The 17,157-nt window shown below is 48.3% G+C and overlaps 2 protein-coding genes across 4 annotated transcripts in view; one reads left to right on the forward strand and one right to left on the reverse strand.

The window, feature by feature from the left end:
• Positions 1 to 17,157, reverse strand: part of SYS1 (SYS1 golgi trafficking protein) — a 36,139-nt gene that overhangs the window by 15,788 nt on the left and 3,194 nt on the right. Inside the window, exon 4 of one of the 3 annotated variants that reach the window (XM_040446943.1) lies at positions 14,573 to 17,151. The exons of the other annotated variants lie outside the window; for them this stretch is intronic. Coding sequence (XP_040302877.1) covers positions 16,911 to 17,151 — 241 coding nt within the window. The 3' untranslated portion in view covers positions 14,573 to 16,910. Of the gene's footprint in view, positions 1 to 14,572; positions 17,152 to 17,157 lie in introns of those variants that run through there. 3 annotated transcript variants of the gene reach the window in all.
• Positions 5,301 to 11,028, forward strand: TP53TG5 (TP53 target 5). Its single transcript, XM_040446942.1, has 6 exons — positions 5,301 to 7,033; positions 7,307 to 7,381; positions 7,789 to 7,919; positions 9,381 to 9,897; positions 10,628 to 10,813; positions 10,938 to 11,028. Exons 1-4 carry the CDS (start codon positions 6,986 to 6,988, stop codon positions 9,874 to 9,876), a joined length of 750 nt encoding a protein of 249 aa, XP_040302876.1. The 5' UTR covers positions 5,301 to 6,985; the 3' UTR covers positions 9,877 to 9,897; positions 10,628 to 10,813; positions 10,938 to 11,028.

Consider the following 17,157-nt stretch of genomic DNA (forward strand, 5'->3'; position numbering starts at 1 on the left):
CAACTATATCCTTACTGATTTTTCTGCCTGTTTGACTTATAATTACTGAACGAGAGGTGTTGAAGTCTCCAACTATAACAGTGTATTTGTTTATTTCTCCTTGGAGTTCTACTGGTTTTTGCCTCACACGTTTTGACACTCTATTGTTAGGGGCATATATATTAAAGATTATTATGTCTTCTTGGATAATGGACTCCTTTATTATTATTTAACAATCTTCTTTATCCCTGATAATGTTTCTTGTTCTGAAGTCTGCTTTATCTGAAATTAATATAGCTATTCCAGCTTTCCTTTGACTGTGTGAACATGGCATGTCTTTCTCTATCCCTTTATTGTTAAACTATCTTCGGCTTTATATTTAAAGTGGGGTTCTTGAGGCACCTGGGTGGCTCAGCTGGTTGAGCGTCTGACTTTGGCTTAGGTCATGATCTCACAGTTCACAGGTATGAGCCCCACGTTGGGCTTTGCACTGATAGCACTGAGCCTGCTTTGGATTCTCTGTCTCACTCTTTCTCTGCCCCTCCCTGCTTGTGTTCTCTCACTCTCAAAAATGAATAAACATTAAAAAAAATTAATAAAAAATAAAGTGGGGTTCTCTTAGACAACATATACTTAGGTCTTTGTTTTTTTGTTTTGTTTTATTTTGTTTTTTGTCTACTCTGACAGTTCCAGTCTCTTAATTAGAATATATTTAGGCCATTCACATTTAAAGTCATCATTGATATAATTGGCATAATATCTACTATGCTTATAACTATTTTCTATTTGTTGTACTTGTTCTTTCTTTTCTTTCTTTCCCTCTTTTTCTGCCTTCTTTTGCTTTGAGCATTTTACATGATTCTATTTTCTCTCCTTTCTTAGCCTACCAATTATACTTCTTTTTAGGGGCGCCTGGGTGGCTCAGTCGGTTGAGCGTCGGACGTTAGCTCAGGTCATGATCTCCTCGCGCGCAAGTTCGAGCCCCGCATCCGGCTCTATGCCGACCACCCTGAGCCTGGATCCTGTCTTGGATTCTGTGGCTCTCTCTTTCTCACCTGTTCTCCCGCTCGTGCTGTCTGTCTCTCAAAAATAAATAAACATTAAAAAATTAAAAAAAAAATGTAGTCATTTCCCTAGAGTCTGTAATATATATTTACAACTATTTTAAGTCCCCTCTCAAATACTACTATGCCAGTTCAAGAGTAATACATGTAACATATAAAGGACCCATAGCCCTCACAAAAATAGACACAGAAATCTTCAACAAAATATTACCAAATATTCAACCCAAAATTACATAAAAAGTGTTAAACACCAAAACCCAGTGGGGTTTATTCAGGCATGCAGGCCTACTTCAATATTCAAATATCAATTAATATAATCTACCATAGTAATGAACTAAAGAAGAAAAAAAATCACATGACCATATTGACTCATGCAGAAAAATCATTAGACAAAAGCCAATGCCATTATTACAAAAACTCTCAACAAACTAGGAATAGAGGGTAACTTTGAACTTGATATAGAGCATCTACAGAAAACCTACAGCTAACATCATATTTACTGGTGAAAGATAAGATCAAGAATAAGGCAAGGATAACTGCTCTCGTTACCTTTATGCAATGTGGTGCTGGAAGTTCTAGCTAGCAAAATAAGACAAGAAAAGGAAATTAAGGTATCACAGATGGGAGAAAATATTTTCAAATCATACATGTTACAAAGGACTTGACTCTAGAATATATAAACAACTCTCAAAACTCAACAGTAACACCAACATTCTTCACAGAGTTAGAGCAAACAATTCTAAAATTTGGATGGAACCAGAAAGGATCCCAAATAGCCAAAGTAACATTGAAAGAGAAAACCAAACCTGAAGGCATCACAATTCCAGACTTCAAGCTGTCTTACAAAGCTGTAATCCTCAAGACAGTATGGTGCTGGCACAAAAACAGACACATAGATCAATGGAACAGAATAGAGAACCCAGAAATGGACCCACAAACATATGGCCAACTAATCTTCAACAAAGCAGGAAAGAATATCCAATGGAAAAAAGACAGTCTGTTCAGCAGATGGTGTTGGGAAAACTGGACAGTGACCTTGCAGAAGAATGAACCTTGACCTCTTTCTTTCTTTCTTTCTTTCCTTCTTTCCTTCTTTCTTTCTTTCGTTTTTTAATTTTATTTATTTATTTTGAGAGAGAACACAAGCAGGGGAGGAGGAGAGAGAGAGAGAGAGAAAGAGAGAGAGAGAGAGAGAGAGAGAGAGAGAGAGAGAGAGAGAATCCCAAGCAGGCTCCGTGCTGTCAGCGCAGAGCCTGACATGGGGCTCGATCCCAGGAACCATGAGATAATGTCCTGAGTTGAAATCAAGAGTTGAATGCTCAACCAACTGAGCCACCCAGGTGCCCCTACACCACTTTCTTATACCATACACAAAATAAACTCAAAACGGATGAAAGCCCTAAACATAAGACAGGAAACCATCAAAATCCTAAAGGAGAAAACAGGCAACAACCTCTTTGACCTCCACCTCAGTAACTTCCTACTTGACACATCTCCAGAGGCAATGGAAACAAAAGCAAAAATGAACTATTGGGACCTCATCAAGATAAACGCCTTCTGCAAAGTGAAGGCAACTGTCAGCAAAACTAAAAGGCAACCAATGTAATGGGAAATGATACTTGCAAGTGACATATCAGATGAAGGGTTAGCATCTAAAATCAGTAAGGAACTTATCAAACTCAACACCCAAAAAATAAATAATCCAAATGGGCAGAAGACATGAATAGACACTTTTCCAAAGAAGACATCCAAAAGGCTCACAAACACATGAAAATATGCTCCCCATCACTCATCATCAGGGAAATAAAAATCAAAACGACAATGAGACACCAGCTCACACCTGTCAGAATGGCTAAAATTAACAACTCAGGCAACAGCAGATGTTGATGAGGATGCAGAGAAACAGGAACCCTTTTGTACCGCTGGTGGGAATGCAAATTGGTGCAGCCACTCTGGAAAACAGTATGGAGGTTCCTCAAAAAATTAAAAATAGAACTACCCTACGACCCAGCAATTGCACTACTAGGTATTTATCCAAAGGATACAAAAATGCTGATTTGAAGCACATGCACCCTCATATTTATAGCCGCACTATCAACAATAGCCAAAGTATGAAAAGAGCCCAAATGTCCATCAACTGATGAATGGATAAAGAAGATGTATCAATATATATTATAGAATATTACTATATTACATTATAAATCTTACTCAGCGATCAAAAAAAATGAAATCTTGCCATTTGCAACAACATGGATGGAACGAGTGTATTAGGCTAAGTGAAATAAGTTTGTCAGAGAAAGACAAATATCATGTGATTTCACTCATATGTGGAATTTAAGAAACAAAACAGATGAACATAGGGGAAGGGAAGGAAAAATAAGATAAAAACAGAAAGGGAGACAAACGATAAGAGATTCTAAAATATACAGAACAGACTCAGAGTTGCTGGTGGGGTGTTGGGTGGGGGGATAGGCTAAACGAGCAATGGACATTAAGGAGGGCGCTTGCTGGGATGAACACCGGGTGTTATATGTAAGTGATGAATCACTAAATTCCTGAAATCATTAGTACACTGTATGTTAACGAACTTGGATTTAAGTAATAATTAATTAATTAATTAATTAATTTTTAAAAACTCAGCAGTAGACAAACAATCCAATTAGAAAATGGACAAAAACCAGATGTTTTATCAAAGAGAATACAGAAATGGCAAATAACACAATAAAATATGTTCAGCATCAATAGCCATTAGGGAAATGCAAGTTAAAACCATGATGAGGTATCACTACACACTTACGAGAATCATTTTAAAAAATAGTGACCATAGTGGGGCGCCTGGGTGGCACAGTCAGTTAAGCATCCAACTCTTGATCTCGGCTCAGGTCGTGATCTCACAGTTTGTGCGTTCCAGCCCCACATTGGGCTCTGTGCTCATGGCGTGCAGCCTGCCTGGGATTCTGTCTCTCCTTCTCTCTGCCCCTCCCCTGCTTGTGCCCTCTGTCTTCTCTCAAAATACATAAATAAATTTTAAAAAGTTTTAATAAATAAAAATAAAAAATAGGAACCATACCAAAAGCAGATCAGGATGCAGAAAAAACCGATCATTCATACATTGCTGGTGAGAATGTAAAATAATATAGTCACTCTGGAAAATAGTTTGTGTCTTCTTAGAAAACTAAACAGACACTAGCAATCGCACTCCTTATGGAGAAATGAAAACTATGTCCATGCAAAAATCCATACATGAATGTTCACAGCAGCTTTACTTGTAACAGCTCTAAATTAGAAACAACTCGAATGTTCTTCAGTAAGGGAATGGTTAAATAAACTGTGGTACATTCTATACTCTGGAATAAAACTCAACAACAAAAAACCCAAACTATTGATACATGCAATAACTGAGTGGATGTTGAGGGCATTCTTCTGAGTGAAAAAAAAAAAGAAATGCCAAACTCGAGCCAGAGCAGGCAGAGGAGCCAGGAGTAGTGGGGTGGACAGAAGGGAGAGGGGGGAGCGAGTGTCCTTCACAGCTTCCCTCTCAAGCCACCTCCAGGTTTCTGGCCTGGGTCACACAGCATGTTAACCTCCCCCCTTCACCCTAATAATAAAGGACGTTGACATGCACGAAGTTGTTCTGCAGCCTAGGCTTGGTCCATCACCCCTAAAAGGCAGAGCTAAGCACCCTCTACGCACGTGTCTCCGCCCTAGAGGCGGTGTATTGGAGAGTGGTTCTCACACTCGGCTGGGTATCAGACCGGCCGGCTGAATGGGGTGGTGCCCGGGGAAGCTGTGTTCCACAGGCTCTTCCAATTCCTGATGTGGCCAGCTAGGCAGATCCTTCAGAGCAGCCCTCATCTCTCCCTGCTCTTCACCACAGCCCCTCCCTGTCCTCATCTCCTGCCGCCACTAGTCTCCCCTTCTCTCACCTCCTTCGGGCCCTTGCTCACATCTCATCTGGTCAGTGAATGCTTCCCGTTCCATCCATTTTATTTATTTATTTTTTTTTTTTTTAATTTTTTTTTCAACGTTTATTTATTTTGGGGACAGAGAGAGACAGAGCATGAACGGGGGAGGGGCAGAGAGAGAGAGGGAGACACAGAATCGGAAACAGGCTCCAGGCTCTGAGCCATCAGCCCAGAGCCCGACGCGGGGCTCGAACTCACGGACCGCGAGATCATGACCTGGCTGAAGTCGGACGCTCAACCGACTGCGCCACCCAGGCGCCCCTCGTTCCATCCATTTTAATATGGCAAACATTCTGCCTTTGCTCTCCCACTGCCCTCTGCCCCGTTTACTTTTCTTCCCACACTTATTTCCCTCTGACAGGACAGTGGTGTGCTGGAACTGACTCATAAGAGCTTGCAAAAGCCTAGTACACTCTTACAAGCTCTGCTGGCTGGTTGTTACGCCTAGCCATCATTAAAAATCAAATTACACAAACTTAATTAAATTAATGATATTAAAAACAAAGGCAAAAAATGCTCAAACTCATCACTTCGTAATTGTTTGCTACCTTTTGCTATTTATTATCTATGTTCCTGAGAGTCTTCACTGTTGTGGAAATATATAATCATATGCTACTATGCATTTCCATTCAATTCTCTATTCAGTGACATCTCATTGGTAGCTTGAATTCAGCCCTGGTAGGAGTATTCACACCCAAACATAGGTACGTTATAAATCAGGTTTATTATTTTGTCGATTGGCTGCACCAGGGGTTGATCATGGCCCAAATCCAGCCCAACTACTTTTGTAAATAAAGTTTTATTGCAACACAGCCATGCCTACTCATTTGCATACTATCTGTGGCTGCTTTCACCCTATGATAGCGGAGCTGAGCAGGTACAATTATATGGCCTGCAAAGCTTGACCTGTTTACTATCTTGCCCTTTACAGAAGAAACTTGCCCACCCATGGTCTAGCCTTAACATCTAACGGAGGAGATGTTAATAATGCAATTAAATGTAAACACATATGTCCTGTCTCTAGCTACTACATTGTAAACAGCACACACACCAAAAAAAATTGAGAAAACATACTGCCGGTATTTGAAAACGGATCCAATACAGCAAATAAGTCGATATGTCATTGGTGAATAAGTGAAATTCCAACATTTTATTCTTTCACTTTTTTACTTTCTTCCTCCTGAAAATGTCAACATTTATGTTGGAGCTACATTTGTTCATCCATAACAACCATAGATTGGCTATGGATAGGAGTTACGCAAGACCCAGGAAAAGCATACTGTTAAGAATGAACTGGCTCTTTGGAATTTACAATAAAGAGTATTGTAGAATTTTATTATTTTATATTTGTATCAGTAAAATTTATAATACACACACATAGGTAAACACATTTTGCTTTACAAGCACGCGTACTGTTTTGTTTCCCCTCCAGCAGAATGTAAACTCCTTGAGAGGAAGAATGTTCTTTTATCCCAGTGCTTAGAACAACACCTGACATGTAGCATGTGCACAGTCAACATAGGACGGGAGAGAACAGATGAGCATAGTTAGGAACCCCTGGTTTCATGCATTGACTGTCAGACCTTAAATTTCCAGCTCCACCATTATCCACATGTGTGGCCTTGAGTAAATTATTTAACCCCTTTGAACCCTGGCTTCTTTATTTAAAAAGAGGAGACAATTCTCTTACCTCACAGGGAGGTAAGAGAATGCCTCTACCTGGCACCTACTAGGGTTTTCCACAAATGGGAGTTTCCTCCTCACCCTCCACCCCTGCCACACACATACTCCTTGGAGACCCAGCCCTGCTGCTGTCACAAATTTCAGTGATGTCACAGCCCCCCTCCCTGGAAGCTCCAGCACAGCCCTCTTGACAGCCAGCCTGAGTGCTGGCCGAACTGAGAGGGGCAGGGTGCAGGTGGTGCTTGATTCCAGTCTTGCCCCAGATATCTGTCTTTGAGGCCTCACGGCCCCAGTATGAGTCCATCAGCAAGGAAGAGGCCCAAGAATAGAATGGTTTCCAAGGTTGGACTTGGGAACGGACATGGAGGGGGTCCAGCCACACCCAGAGCAGGGGCCATCCAGCCTGGGGGAAAGGGAGAGGTGAAGGGTGAAGAGAGAGCAGGAGAGTTAGAATGGTCTCCCCATTTCTGCCCCAAACCAAGACAAAAATCCCAGTTTAAGTTTGGTCAAACCACGCTCAGCCAAATGGAACAGCATAATGGAGGTGTTCAGGGGGATTCCTCCTATATTAGCGCTCTCTCTGTGTCTCTCCGTCTCTCTGTCTCTCTCTCTCAGCTACAAGATGAAGAACCACGGGACAAGATACCGCAACCTGTCAGCAAAGCAATTAGGCGGAACCGACTTAAGATGGTGAGATGCCCCATTTTGGTCCCTCCTGGTTGCCAGGCTTCTAGTGACCCAGAAGTCACCAGGCCCAGCCCTGACCTGAGTTGAGCCAAAGTCTAGGTGGGTTGTGGGAGACTACAGAAAGCTGAAGCTTCTCTCTTCCTTGTTTCTTTCTTTTTATTTTTTTTTATTTTTTTTTCAACGTTTTTTATTTATTTTTGGGACAGAGAGAGACAGAGCACGAACGGGGGAGGGGCAGAGAGAGAGGGAGACACAGAATCGGAAACAGGCTCCAGGCTCCGAGCCATCAGCCCAGAGCCTGACGCGGGGCTCGAGCTCACGGACCGTGAGATCGTGACCTGGCTGAAGTCGGACGCTTAACCGACTGCGCCACCCAGGCGCCCCTCTTCCTTGTTTCTTGACCCCGGCAGGTATTAAAAAACTTGTCGCTCTTGAAGCTGCTCAAGAGCTCAAACCCCCGGATCCAAGAACTGCATAACTTGGCCAAAAGGTGTTGGAATTCGTTGCTCAGAGTTCCGAAGATCCTTGGGATCTCCACCAGGTGAGCTTGGCCCACCATGCCCCCACCACAGACCCTACAGCTATCTTTACTAGGAATAGGCACAATCTATATATGCTAAGAAATTAAGAAAACCTAATGTTTACAAAGGCTCTGTGAGAAAGGTATTTATTAGCCCCATTTTACTGATGGGGAGCTGAGGCTGAAGAGATAAAGCGACTTGTTCCAGCTACCTGAGCTGGTAAGTGGCAGAGCTAGGATCTGAAGCCATTCCTGTGTGATATCAGAGCTGTGGTCCTAATCATGGTCACAATCATCCAATTATGGGACTAACCACCAGCCAGGGCACCACCCAAGCAAGAGGGGCCGCTCATCCTCCTCACCCTCAAGTCCACACAATGCAGAGATTCACCTGCAGACCAGTCACCTTACTAAGGTTTGGCTTCCTCATAAATCACACCAGAATATTAAGAAAGTTGACATTAGGCACCTGCTAAGTGCCAGGTATATGCTAAGCACTTCACAAGCATTTCCCAGTTACATAATTCTTCACAATTAGGTAGATAGAATTATCCCAGTTTTACAGATGAGAAAACTAAGGCTCTTAGAGGTTGAATTTCTTTCCCCAAATGCACAGATGGTAAGAGGCAGAAGCGAATTTGAACGCCAGTTTGTCGACCTTGAAAACCTTTGCTTGCAAAGCCACTCGGCCACTTCGCTGCCCCCTACTTTGGGGAACTGGTGTGACAGAGTCCTGGGCCTGGCGTGTAGCAGGCATTCAAGTCACAACGGTGGCTATTAACAGTACTGTCATTATCTTGAGGCTGAGTCCTCACTGATTCACACACGGAGCTAGGACAGTGCCACCACTGTGCAGAGAACCCAATGGTTCTCTACAGAGAACAGACACCCTTGGGGAAGGTCTCCCGCCAGCACTGAATACCTCTGGTTAACACCCCCTCTCTGGGCTCCTCACTCTGAGCTGGCCTCCTAGATGCCGGCAATCAGGAAACACTGAGCTGGTAAGGTCAGGCCTATCTCATCCCACAGTTTCCCAACCTGTTCAAAGCAGCACAACCTCTCTTCAAGTATCTGTCCTCAAGCCCCAGCTGTGTTGTTGGGTGGAAAGGTATCCTGCCCTCACCCTGCTCCTCCCAGAGCGGAGAGGGCATTTGAGATACCTCCCCAGAACCTTAAGGTTTCTTGGAACACACTTTGAAAACACTGGACTAGTTCACCCCTTCACCTGAAATCCAGAAAGGAAGAACCCTGGCCAGCAGCCCATGCAGACAACATACAGTCCTAGGGGTCCTAGCAACCTCTCCTGGCCCTTCGCCCATCCTTATCCCATCCCGTGCCTCCAGGCACATCCCCTGGTGGTGAAGCTTCTCTTCTGGTCCTCTCTAGCTTTCCCCCCTGAGCTGGCCGCGTAGCAACTCTCTCAGGGTTGGAGGGTCAGGGCCTTAGTCCTGCTCTGCTGACTGTCTTCCCTCCCCCTGCCAGGAGCAGTAATGTCTGCGAAAGAGTGGAACAAGATAATGAAGAGCTCCAAGAAGCTGGGTGCCCCGAGAAGACACTGGAATCCAAGAAATTACAGTCCACAGGGGAGCTCAAGCAGGGGTTGGGGGAGAGGAACAAGGCACAGGAGTCACCTGCAGCAGTGCTCCAGGGCAAAGAGCAGATGGAGCCTGAGCTCCCAAGGACATCGAAGGATCATGGCCTGACCGCTTTCCCTGGAGCCCAGGGAAGGCAATCACCTAAAGGAGAACCCCGCATCATCTTCCTGAAGACCTACCAGCACAAAACTCCCATGGGGGACAAGCAGCAGCTGGAGGCAGCTGACCAGTGGATCTGGTTTGAGGGGTTGCCCACCCGAATCCACCTCCCCGGGCCTCGGGTGATGTGCAGATCGTCCACCCTGCGCTGGGTCAAGCGCTGCTGCACGCGCTTCTGCTCTGCGTCACTCGAGCTGCCCATGTGCCATCCGTACAGAGTGTGACGACACCACTGCCAGGCCGGGGTGAGACCTGGGCCCAAGGGAGGCCTGGAGATGGGTCCCGGAGTCAGGGGCTCATGATCCAGACTCTTGGGGACTGTGGCTAGCAGTGCTGGCGGGGGAGCTCCTCCTGCATGCCCAGAGAGTTGGGGGGAAGCCATTGACCAAGGCCACATGGCAGGGAGATGACTAGGCTGGGGCCTCTCAAGATCCAAGCAGGGGTTCTGGGGAGGGGCACTGGAAGGTGGGTTCTAAGGTGGGTCATCTCACTGCCTGGAGGCCTCAGGAGGGTCCACAACTGCTATGGCTCAGAATCTCAGTCAGGAGTCTGAGTAAGGGACTTCAGGGATTTCCAAATGAAGGGGGGGGGGGGCAGTCAAGTAGATCTCTGCTGTATCCTTTCCCCTTAGACCAAACCATCACCCACATTTGTTGCATTTATTCATGTCTCAAATAAGATTGACTCCGAACAAAAAGTTCCTTAGCGAAAGAAAGAAAGAAAGAAAGAAAGAAAGAAAGAAAGAAAGAAAAAGAAGAACAGAAAAGAAAAAGAAAAAATACTTCACCAGTTGAGGTCCCAAGAGAGGAAGGGGTGATGGGCTTGGGGATCCAGCTGAAAGGGAGGCTTCCCCTTCACAAAACCCCCATCCCCAACCTGCTGGACTTAGGGCGCCCTGGTCCCTGAGCCCGCTCCCGGGCGGCAGCTCCCCCTAGCGGCCGTCTTGGCTCCTAACACCAAGGTCTCTGCTCACAGGTGGTGTGACCTTGGACGGGAGCCAGAAGTGTGACAACGGAGACGGGGCAATCATCTGAGCGGGAGGGATGGGCGGGAAAATTCACGAGTGTACAAATAAAATCTCCCATAGGGACTGAAGAATATTACCGCCAGTTCTTCCTGTTTGGGGCTGGAAAGGATGGAGGAAAGAGGCCCTCGGCGGAGGTGGGGAGGAAAAAGTGTGCATCACGATTTTACGCTTCTTCCACTCCATTCCCAGGTCCCTATGGTCAGTCTAGAACGTGGCACCCAGAAGCCAGCGAGCTACACCCCTCCCCACCTCTGCGAGCTGGCCTCTCGAAGGATGCATTCTATGAAGTCACAGAAAGGGAACATCTGTCGGGTGCTTTCTGGGTGACCGGTACCTCACAATGGCCCTGCAAGCCAAGGAGATGAGGAGACCGTGACGCCGAAACAGAAGGTGATTTGGCCAGGCTCACACGACTAGGGGGTGGCGGGGCCAGAACTCTAATCTAGAAGTGCTGGCTGCTCCCCATTCCACCTTCCGAAGAAAGGAAAAGGCACAAGGGAGCATCCAGCCCGTATTCACGCGCATTGCGGCCCGGTTATTGCAGCATCGGCTGTCAACAAACCGGCAGCAGCTGAGCCTCAAAATGTGCCCAGCCTGGGTCAAGGAAAGCACCCAGTCAGGCCCCGAGTCAGTACTTCCCTACAGCTCCCAGGTGACACGGCACGCCCACCCTCCAATTCCAAGCCCGGTCGCCCCCTGTCTGCAGGAGCCATAGCCCTGAACACGCAGTTGGGGAGAGGAAAAACCAGGGAGCCGGGGTTTCTGGGGATCTTCCCCTAGAGGCGGGCTGCGCGGTGTGGCGCCCTCAAGAAAGCAGCGCAGCGATCGAGGGGCGCAGAGCCCTCCCGGGAGGGACCCAGGCAGTGGTGGAGAGGCCTAGATGCGGAGGAAGGGCAGGAGGGCCTCCCCGGGACACGCCTGCACCCTCCTAGGCCCCAGCGCTCCACTCTGACTGCGTCCAGCGGGCCTAGCGGGCCTGCACCGGCACAGAACGACCCCGTAGCCCTGGGCGGCGCGGCCACGGCCGGCCTGAGCCTGCGGGTGTGGGGCTGCTCGGTGCCGCCCCGCTGGGCTCTCCTCGAGCCGGCGCCTGGGCGCCACGATCCCCACTCCCGCCTCCCCTACCTCTACAGAGCCACTCCCCGCGCCGCCTCCACCCCGCAGCCTCCACTCCAAGCTGTCTCTCCGCCCGGCTTGCGCGCCGGCCCACTTCCTGCGTCGTCAACATTTCGGTTCTTTTGCTGGACATCCTCAATCCCATCAGTCTTCACAAATCACCCCTACTCGATCTTTCCCCCCCCAAGCCCCTTCCATTTCATCAACCTTCGCCTGAAGGTTTGTCCCATCTGTCCGCGCACGCTGTCAGCAAGCAATCAGGGCAGCGCGCTCCCAACCAAAACACACCGTGTTGGGGACCCCCTGCACTCATCCTCATGGGAGCCCTCCCAGGGGACCCCAAGTGGGTAAGGTGTGAGCCTGAGCAAGACTGGCAGCTACCGCTTTGCCGCATAGACAGTCAGAGTTGGGTCCAGGGTCAGCGTCAGCTGATGGACTGTGTCTGTGTCCTGAGGCTGGGATCTGTCATGTCCAGGGCACCTCTGGGCGCTGGGCGGGGGGCGGGGGGGGGGTGGCAGGGAGGCAAGGATGCAGGCACTTGGGCCTCAGGCAACGTGCCTCCCACAATCCCACAGCTGGGTTGTCCCCTTACCACCTTCCCTGTGCTTGATCACTCCAATCTGAGGCTTCTCTTCTGGGCTCAGTTAGAGCCTGCTTTTTGGGGGCAGGAGGCTGCAACAGATCTCAGAGATCACAAACCACTCCAGAAATGGCTCCCTACCAGTTAACTGTGGGAAAAATTAACTTTAAAGTGTTGGATTCAGAGTGACTTTTAAGAAGTCACATGAGCTCTCTGAGCCTATTTCATTTTTTTATAAAATAGGGACGGATATGGGGCGCCTGGGTGGCTCAGTCAGTTGAGCGTCCGACTTTGGCTCAGGTCATGATCTCACGGTTCATGGGTTCCAGCCCCACATGGGGCTCTGTGCTGACAGCTCAGAACCTGGAGCCTGCTTCGGATTCTGTGTCTCCCTCTCTCTCTCTCTGCCCCTCCCCTGCTCATGCTCTGTCTCTCTGCCTCTCAAAAATAAAGAAACGTAATAAGAAAATTTTTTTAAACAGGGATTGATACTAATATCCATTCCAGAGGGCTCTGTGCAAATCAGGCTTGATGCAGGTAAAGCCAGTTTGTAGGGTGTTGAACAAATGTCCTTTTTTTCCTGCCTGCTTCCTGGACCTGTGCCATAATAAAGCCCCTTGCTTCCCACTCAAGCACTTACCTAACTGCTCACCTTTAAGGGAATTAGCTGCTTGTTAAAAAGCCAATCTTAGGTTCACGTTCACGACCTTTTGATATAATGCCACCTGGATTCCAGAGACTGTCCCTCTCCTACTCTGAACCACCTGCCACTAAACATGATTGGAATGTGCAGAGGATGAGGCTGTTGAGGCAGACAGACCTAGCTTCTCACCAGCTGTGTGATGCTAGGGAAAGTTGTTTACTCCTAATCCTCAGTTTGTCTGCAAAATGGGGAAATAATGGTGCCTCGCTCATTGGATTAAGTGAGAATAAGTCACTCTGCAGTGCATGGCACATAGGAGTGCAGTACTCGGTAGGTATACTCTGATCACGGGCAAGCCTACCTCCCCATCTAACAGCTGAAAACACTGAGGCTTGGAAGAAAGGTGTCTCCTCCATAAAAGGAGGAGGGATGGGGCAGTGGCCCAGTAACTGCTTAGATTTCTGGATGCCGGCCACCGGTTAAATGCTTTGCACATATCTCATTGAACCCTCACAACACAGAGAGGTGTATCTTATCCTCATTTTAGAAACAAGGAAAACTACGCTGGGGTGGGGGTGGGGGGTGGGTGGGAGTTAAACAGCTTTTCCAAGGCCTCACGGCTAGTAATGCAACCCAAGACTTCACCCCGCACTCCAGTGCGGCTCTCTCGTCATCTAGCCTTGGCCCCTACAGTTCTGCCTTGCCCTGGGAGTGGCAGGACAGGGATCCAAACTCTCAGCAATCTGGACCCACTCCTGGCTCAAGGCTGTTTTCACCACCACTTGCTACTTTCTCACAGAAACCTTCAAGCAAGGCTTTGATTCCCTCTCCACAGAGGGCCTCTTTTGTGCTCTGAATCCACCCCCACTTCCCTTGCCCCTAAGGCTCTGTGCTCCTTGGGCTACAGATACAGGGAGGAGATCCATGTCTGTGCACAGACTGCCCCTGGGGACTGCCAGAGGAAGTTACTCTGATCTGGGAGTCACTGAGCAGTCGAAGAAACTCTGCTTCCACAGGAGCTGTGCCCCCATAGGATTCATGGGGACCTGGAGCTTCCCACCCCATCACCCCCCACTTGCTGGCTGCCATCCTGGCCCCCATTTAGCTCTGATCTGGAAAGAGCTGCCTAGAACTAGGGGTTAGGGGCACCCTCTGAGTTAGACATCCCTTTCTCATCTTCCTTCTGGGTCATAAATGACTTTGAGCACCACCTATGTACTCATCTCCACTTATCTTCTCCAAAGGGAAGTTGGGAAGTGGCGGGGAAGGGGGGTGGGATGAAGAGAGGTTCAGACTTTAGACCCCTAGAAAGTCAAGAGATAACGCCATCTCCGTGGCTGGGTGGTGGGAACTCTCCCTTAGCCTCTGGAAATAAAAACTTCCTGCAGTTACCTGTTCATTTGGAAATGTGGCCATATTTCATATATCGTCTACCAGTTTTTCTTAGAAAGCTCGCAATGTTTACAAAGCACTACGTATCCTTTGTATTTAAAACAATACAGTAGGATGCAGAGGTATGATTATGAAGTGACAGACTTGCACGTCCTTTAACTATTAATGTCTTCAGAACGAGTTTATTGTCAGAACCAGAGCCCAAATCCTGGGTCTGCCAGCTCCTAACACATAACCTTGGACAAATGCCTTAGTTTCCTCATCTGTAAGATACGGATGGTTCCTTCCGATTTCCAAGTGTTGCCGTGAAGATTAAGTGAGCAACATGTAAAGTACTTAGCCCACTGCCGGACATCTATGAAGCACAGCTACTTGGGGAAACAATGGTGCCTCGCTCATTGGACCTGCGACCAATGGACAGCGACCTGCACAGCTACTTATTACTAACATGACAAACGTGTTCCTGCCACTGCCCAGTTCTCTCAGGAACTTGCCTCTAGACACTGCTTTTATGGTCACTTTAGAAATCGTAACAATTTCCTTAAGGTCACAGATTTTTCACCCCCAACTGTCATTCAGCTCAGTCACTGTATTGTTGGGGAAAAGAAATCGGCTCCCCTGACTCCGGGCAAAGTTTGGCCAACTTTGGCAAAACCAAATTACCACTCAAGGGGCAAAGATTCATCATTACAGAAGATATGCAGAAGAACAGGCACAGTTCTCTGAAGGAAACTCCCAGAGAGGTGAGCCAACACGGTTGGGGCAACCAGCCCACAGCTGACCAGGGGAGACTGCAGCCACATGACATGTGCTCTGGTGCCCTACCCGAAATAACATTAGCCACATGCCTTTATGGTTTGCGATGTCTGGGGGAAATCCATCCACCCGAGGGGAGTCTTCTCAGCTGGTCCTACCTCCGGGACCCTGTAGCCAGGATCCGAGTCCCATTAACCAGCTGCTTCCTTCCAGCCTGGCCAGAGCACCAAGTGACTGAGGTGCCTCACCCTCGCGCTTTCCCGTCTCCACTCAGGCACGTTCAGTCTTAAACCTTCATCCTGTCAGCCTCACCTCCCTTTTCTGCAGGGCTGGGGCCCAGGAGGCTAGAAAGGCTTCCCGGGCAGAGAGCAAAACCCATTTGTGAAGACCTAACACTGTAAGCTGCAAGCTGACTGCTCTCTTGGGCAGGCTCTGGGCGACCCAAAGAGGAATACTGATGGTTTCAATACAGAAGTGGGTCTAGACCAAGTGTGTTCCACTGGACACATTCAGAAATCAATGGCAAGAGAGAAAGGACACTGAGTCATGGCACTTCACCCAAGACATAACACAGGAGGCTGCAGATGAAGGGGGTAGGACATAGGAGTTCCCCACACCTAGTATTTTAACCAAATGAAAGAATAATCTGGGGTCTAGGAGAGAAAGTGACCTAGTCATTCTTTACAGCTCCCCGTCCGACCGTGTGGGTCTCTCGCCGGCCCAACTGCGGCACTACAAAGTAAGCACAGGCAGAACCGTGGAAAATACTGTATTTATGTACATAGGAGGGACAGCTGCAAGCCCCTAACAGAGGACAGGCCACCCCAAAGAAAAATCTTAGCAGCAAATTTCTATCTCCCTCAGCACTCCCAGCACAGCTCAAGTTGGAAGGCTGGGCCTCCTGTCTCTCGGCACCCATCATACCCTTCCCACTGTAGAATTCCCAGTAAGGCAGGGAAAAGGAACTATTGCCAGAAGTGAGGCCCGGTGGGAGCTGGGGTGCCTAGTCATTCCTAGAGAAGAGGCAGTGACTCTATCGTGAGGGGTGGACCAGGAGCAATGCTGGGACTTCTTCTCCGGGTCCTATGGCCTGCTCTGTTGAAAGCTGGCAGTAGAGAGAACTGGAAGAAAGTTAGTCATGGATTCATGGGCGTGTGCACACATGCGTGCAGCAGGACACGGGTTGTGCGTCTTCCTTGTGCTTGATGCCTCCGTCTGCCGTCCTCTCCGTGACGGCAGCCTAATCCTCTGCACCTCTGCCTCTCTGTGGCTACGGATCCAGAAACCAAGTGTTTCTCCAAACAGAATAGCTGCGGTTCAGCAACATGGCAAAGGTAACAGCTGTCTCGGGGGAGGTAAGACAGATGACTAGAAGAGTGGTTTGCTCCAATCAGATATCCTTGATTTGGTTCTTTTTTAAAATAACAGGCTGGTGACAGGTGTAGTGGCTCAAGAATGACATGGTTCCAATTCTGTTATTACCCCGAAAGAGGTCCCCTTGCTGACCTCCCAGATAGCAACGCTTCAGCAGGCAGAGGCCATTCTTGCGGCTGTGGTTCTGACTGCTACCTGCCTTCTTGACAGGGCCTCACTATCTCTCCACCAACAAGACTTCACATTTCCAGGGTTCCTCTCACACCTGGGCTGGACCTCGTCTGGAGAGTCTGAACAGCCCAAGGTGTTGGGGGGCAGGGCGGGAGGGAAGGGCGCCAAGTGCCCAGCAGGGTGTCCAAAGGACCCGATTCTAGACATTGGATTTAGGGGCTGAGTTGAGGGGGATCTCCTTGAGCTCCGTCCGCATGCACAGGTACTCCCCGATGACAGCCATGAGCGCAATGCACACGGCTTGGACCAGCCACCAGGTCAGCGCCGAGGGGAAACGGGAGCTGTAGAACCAGCAGCCCAGGAGGTGAAAGAAATGGACAGTGACAGTGAAATCCAGACACTGCTTCCCTCGCCGGATGAAGTACAGCAAGCCCAGAGCACTGTGG

This window comes from Herpailurus yagouaroundi, unplaced genomic scaffold, assembly GCF_014898765.1.
Source record: "Herpailurus yagouaroundi ecotype Mexico unplaced genomic scaffold, PumYag 196, whole genome shotgun sequence".
Lineage (NCBI taxonomy): Eukaryota > Metazoa > Chordata > Mammalia > Carnivora > Felidae > Herpailurus > Herpailurus yagouaroundi.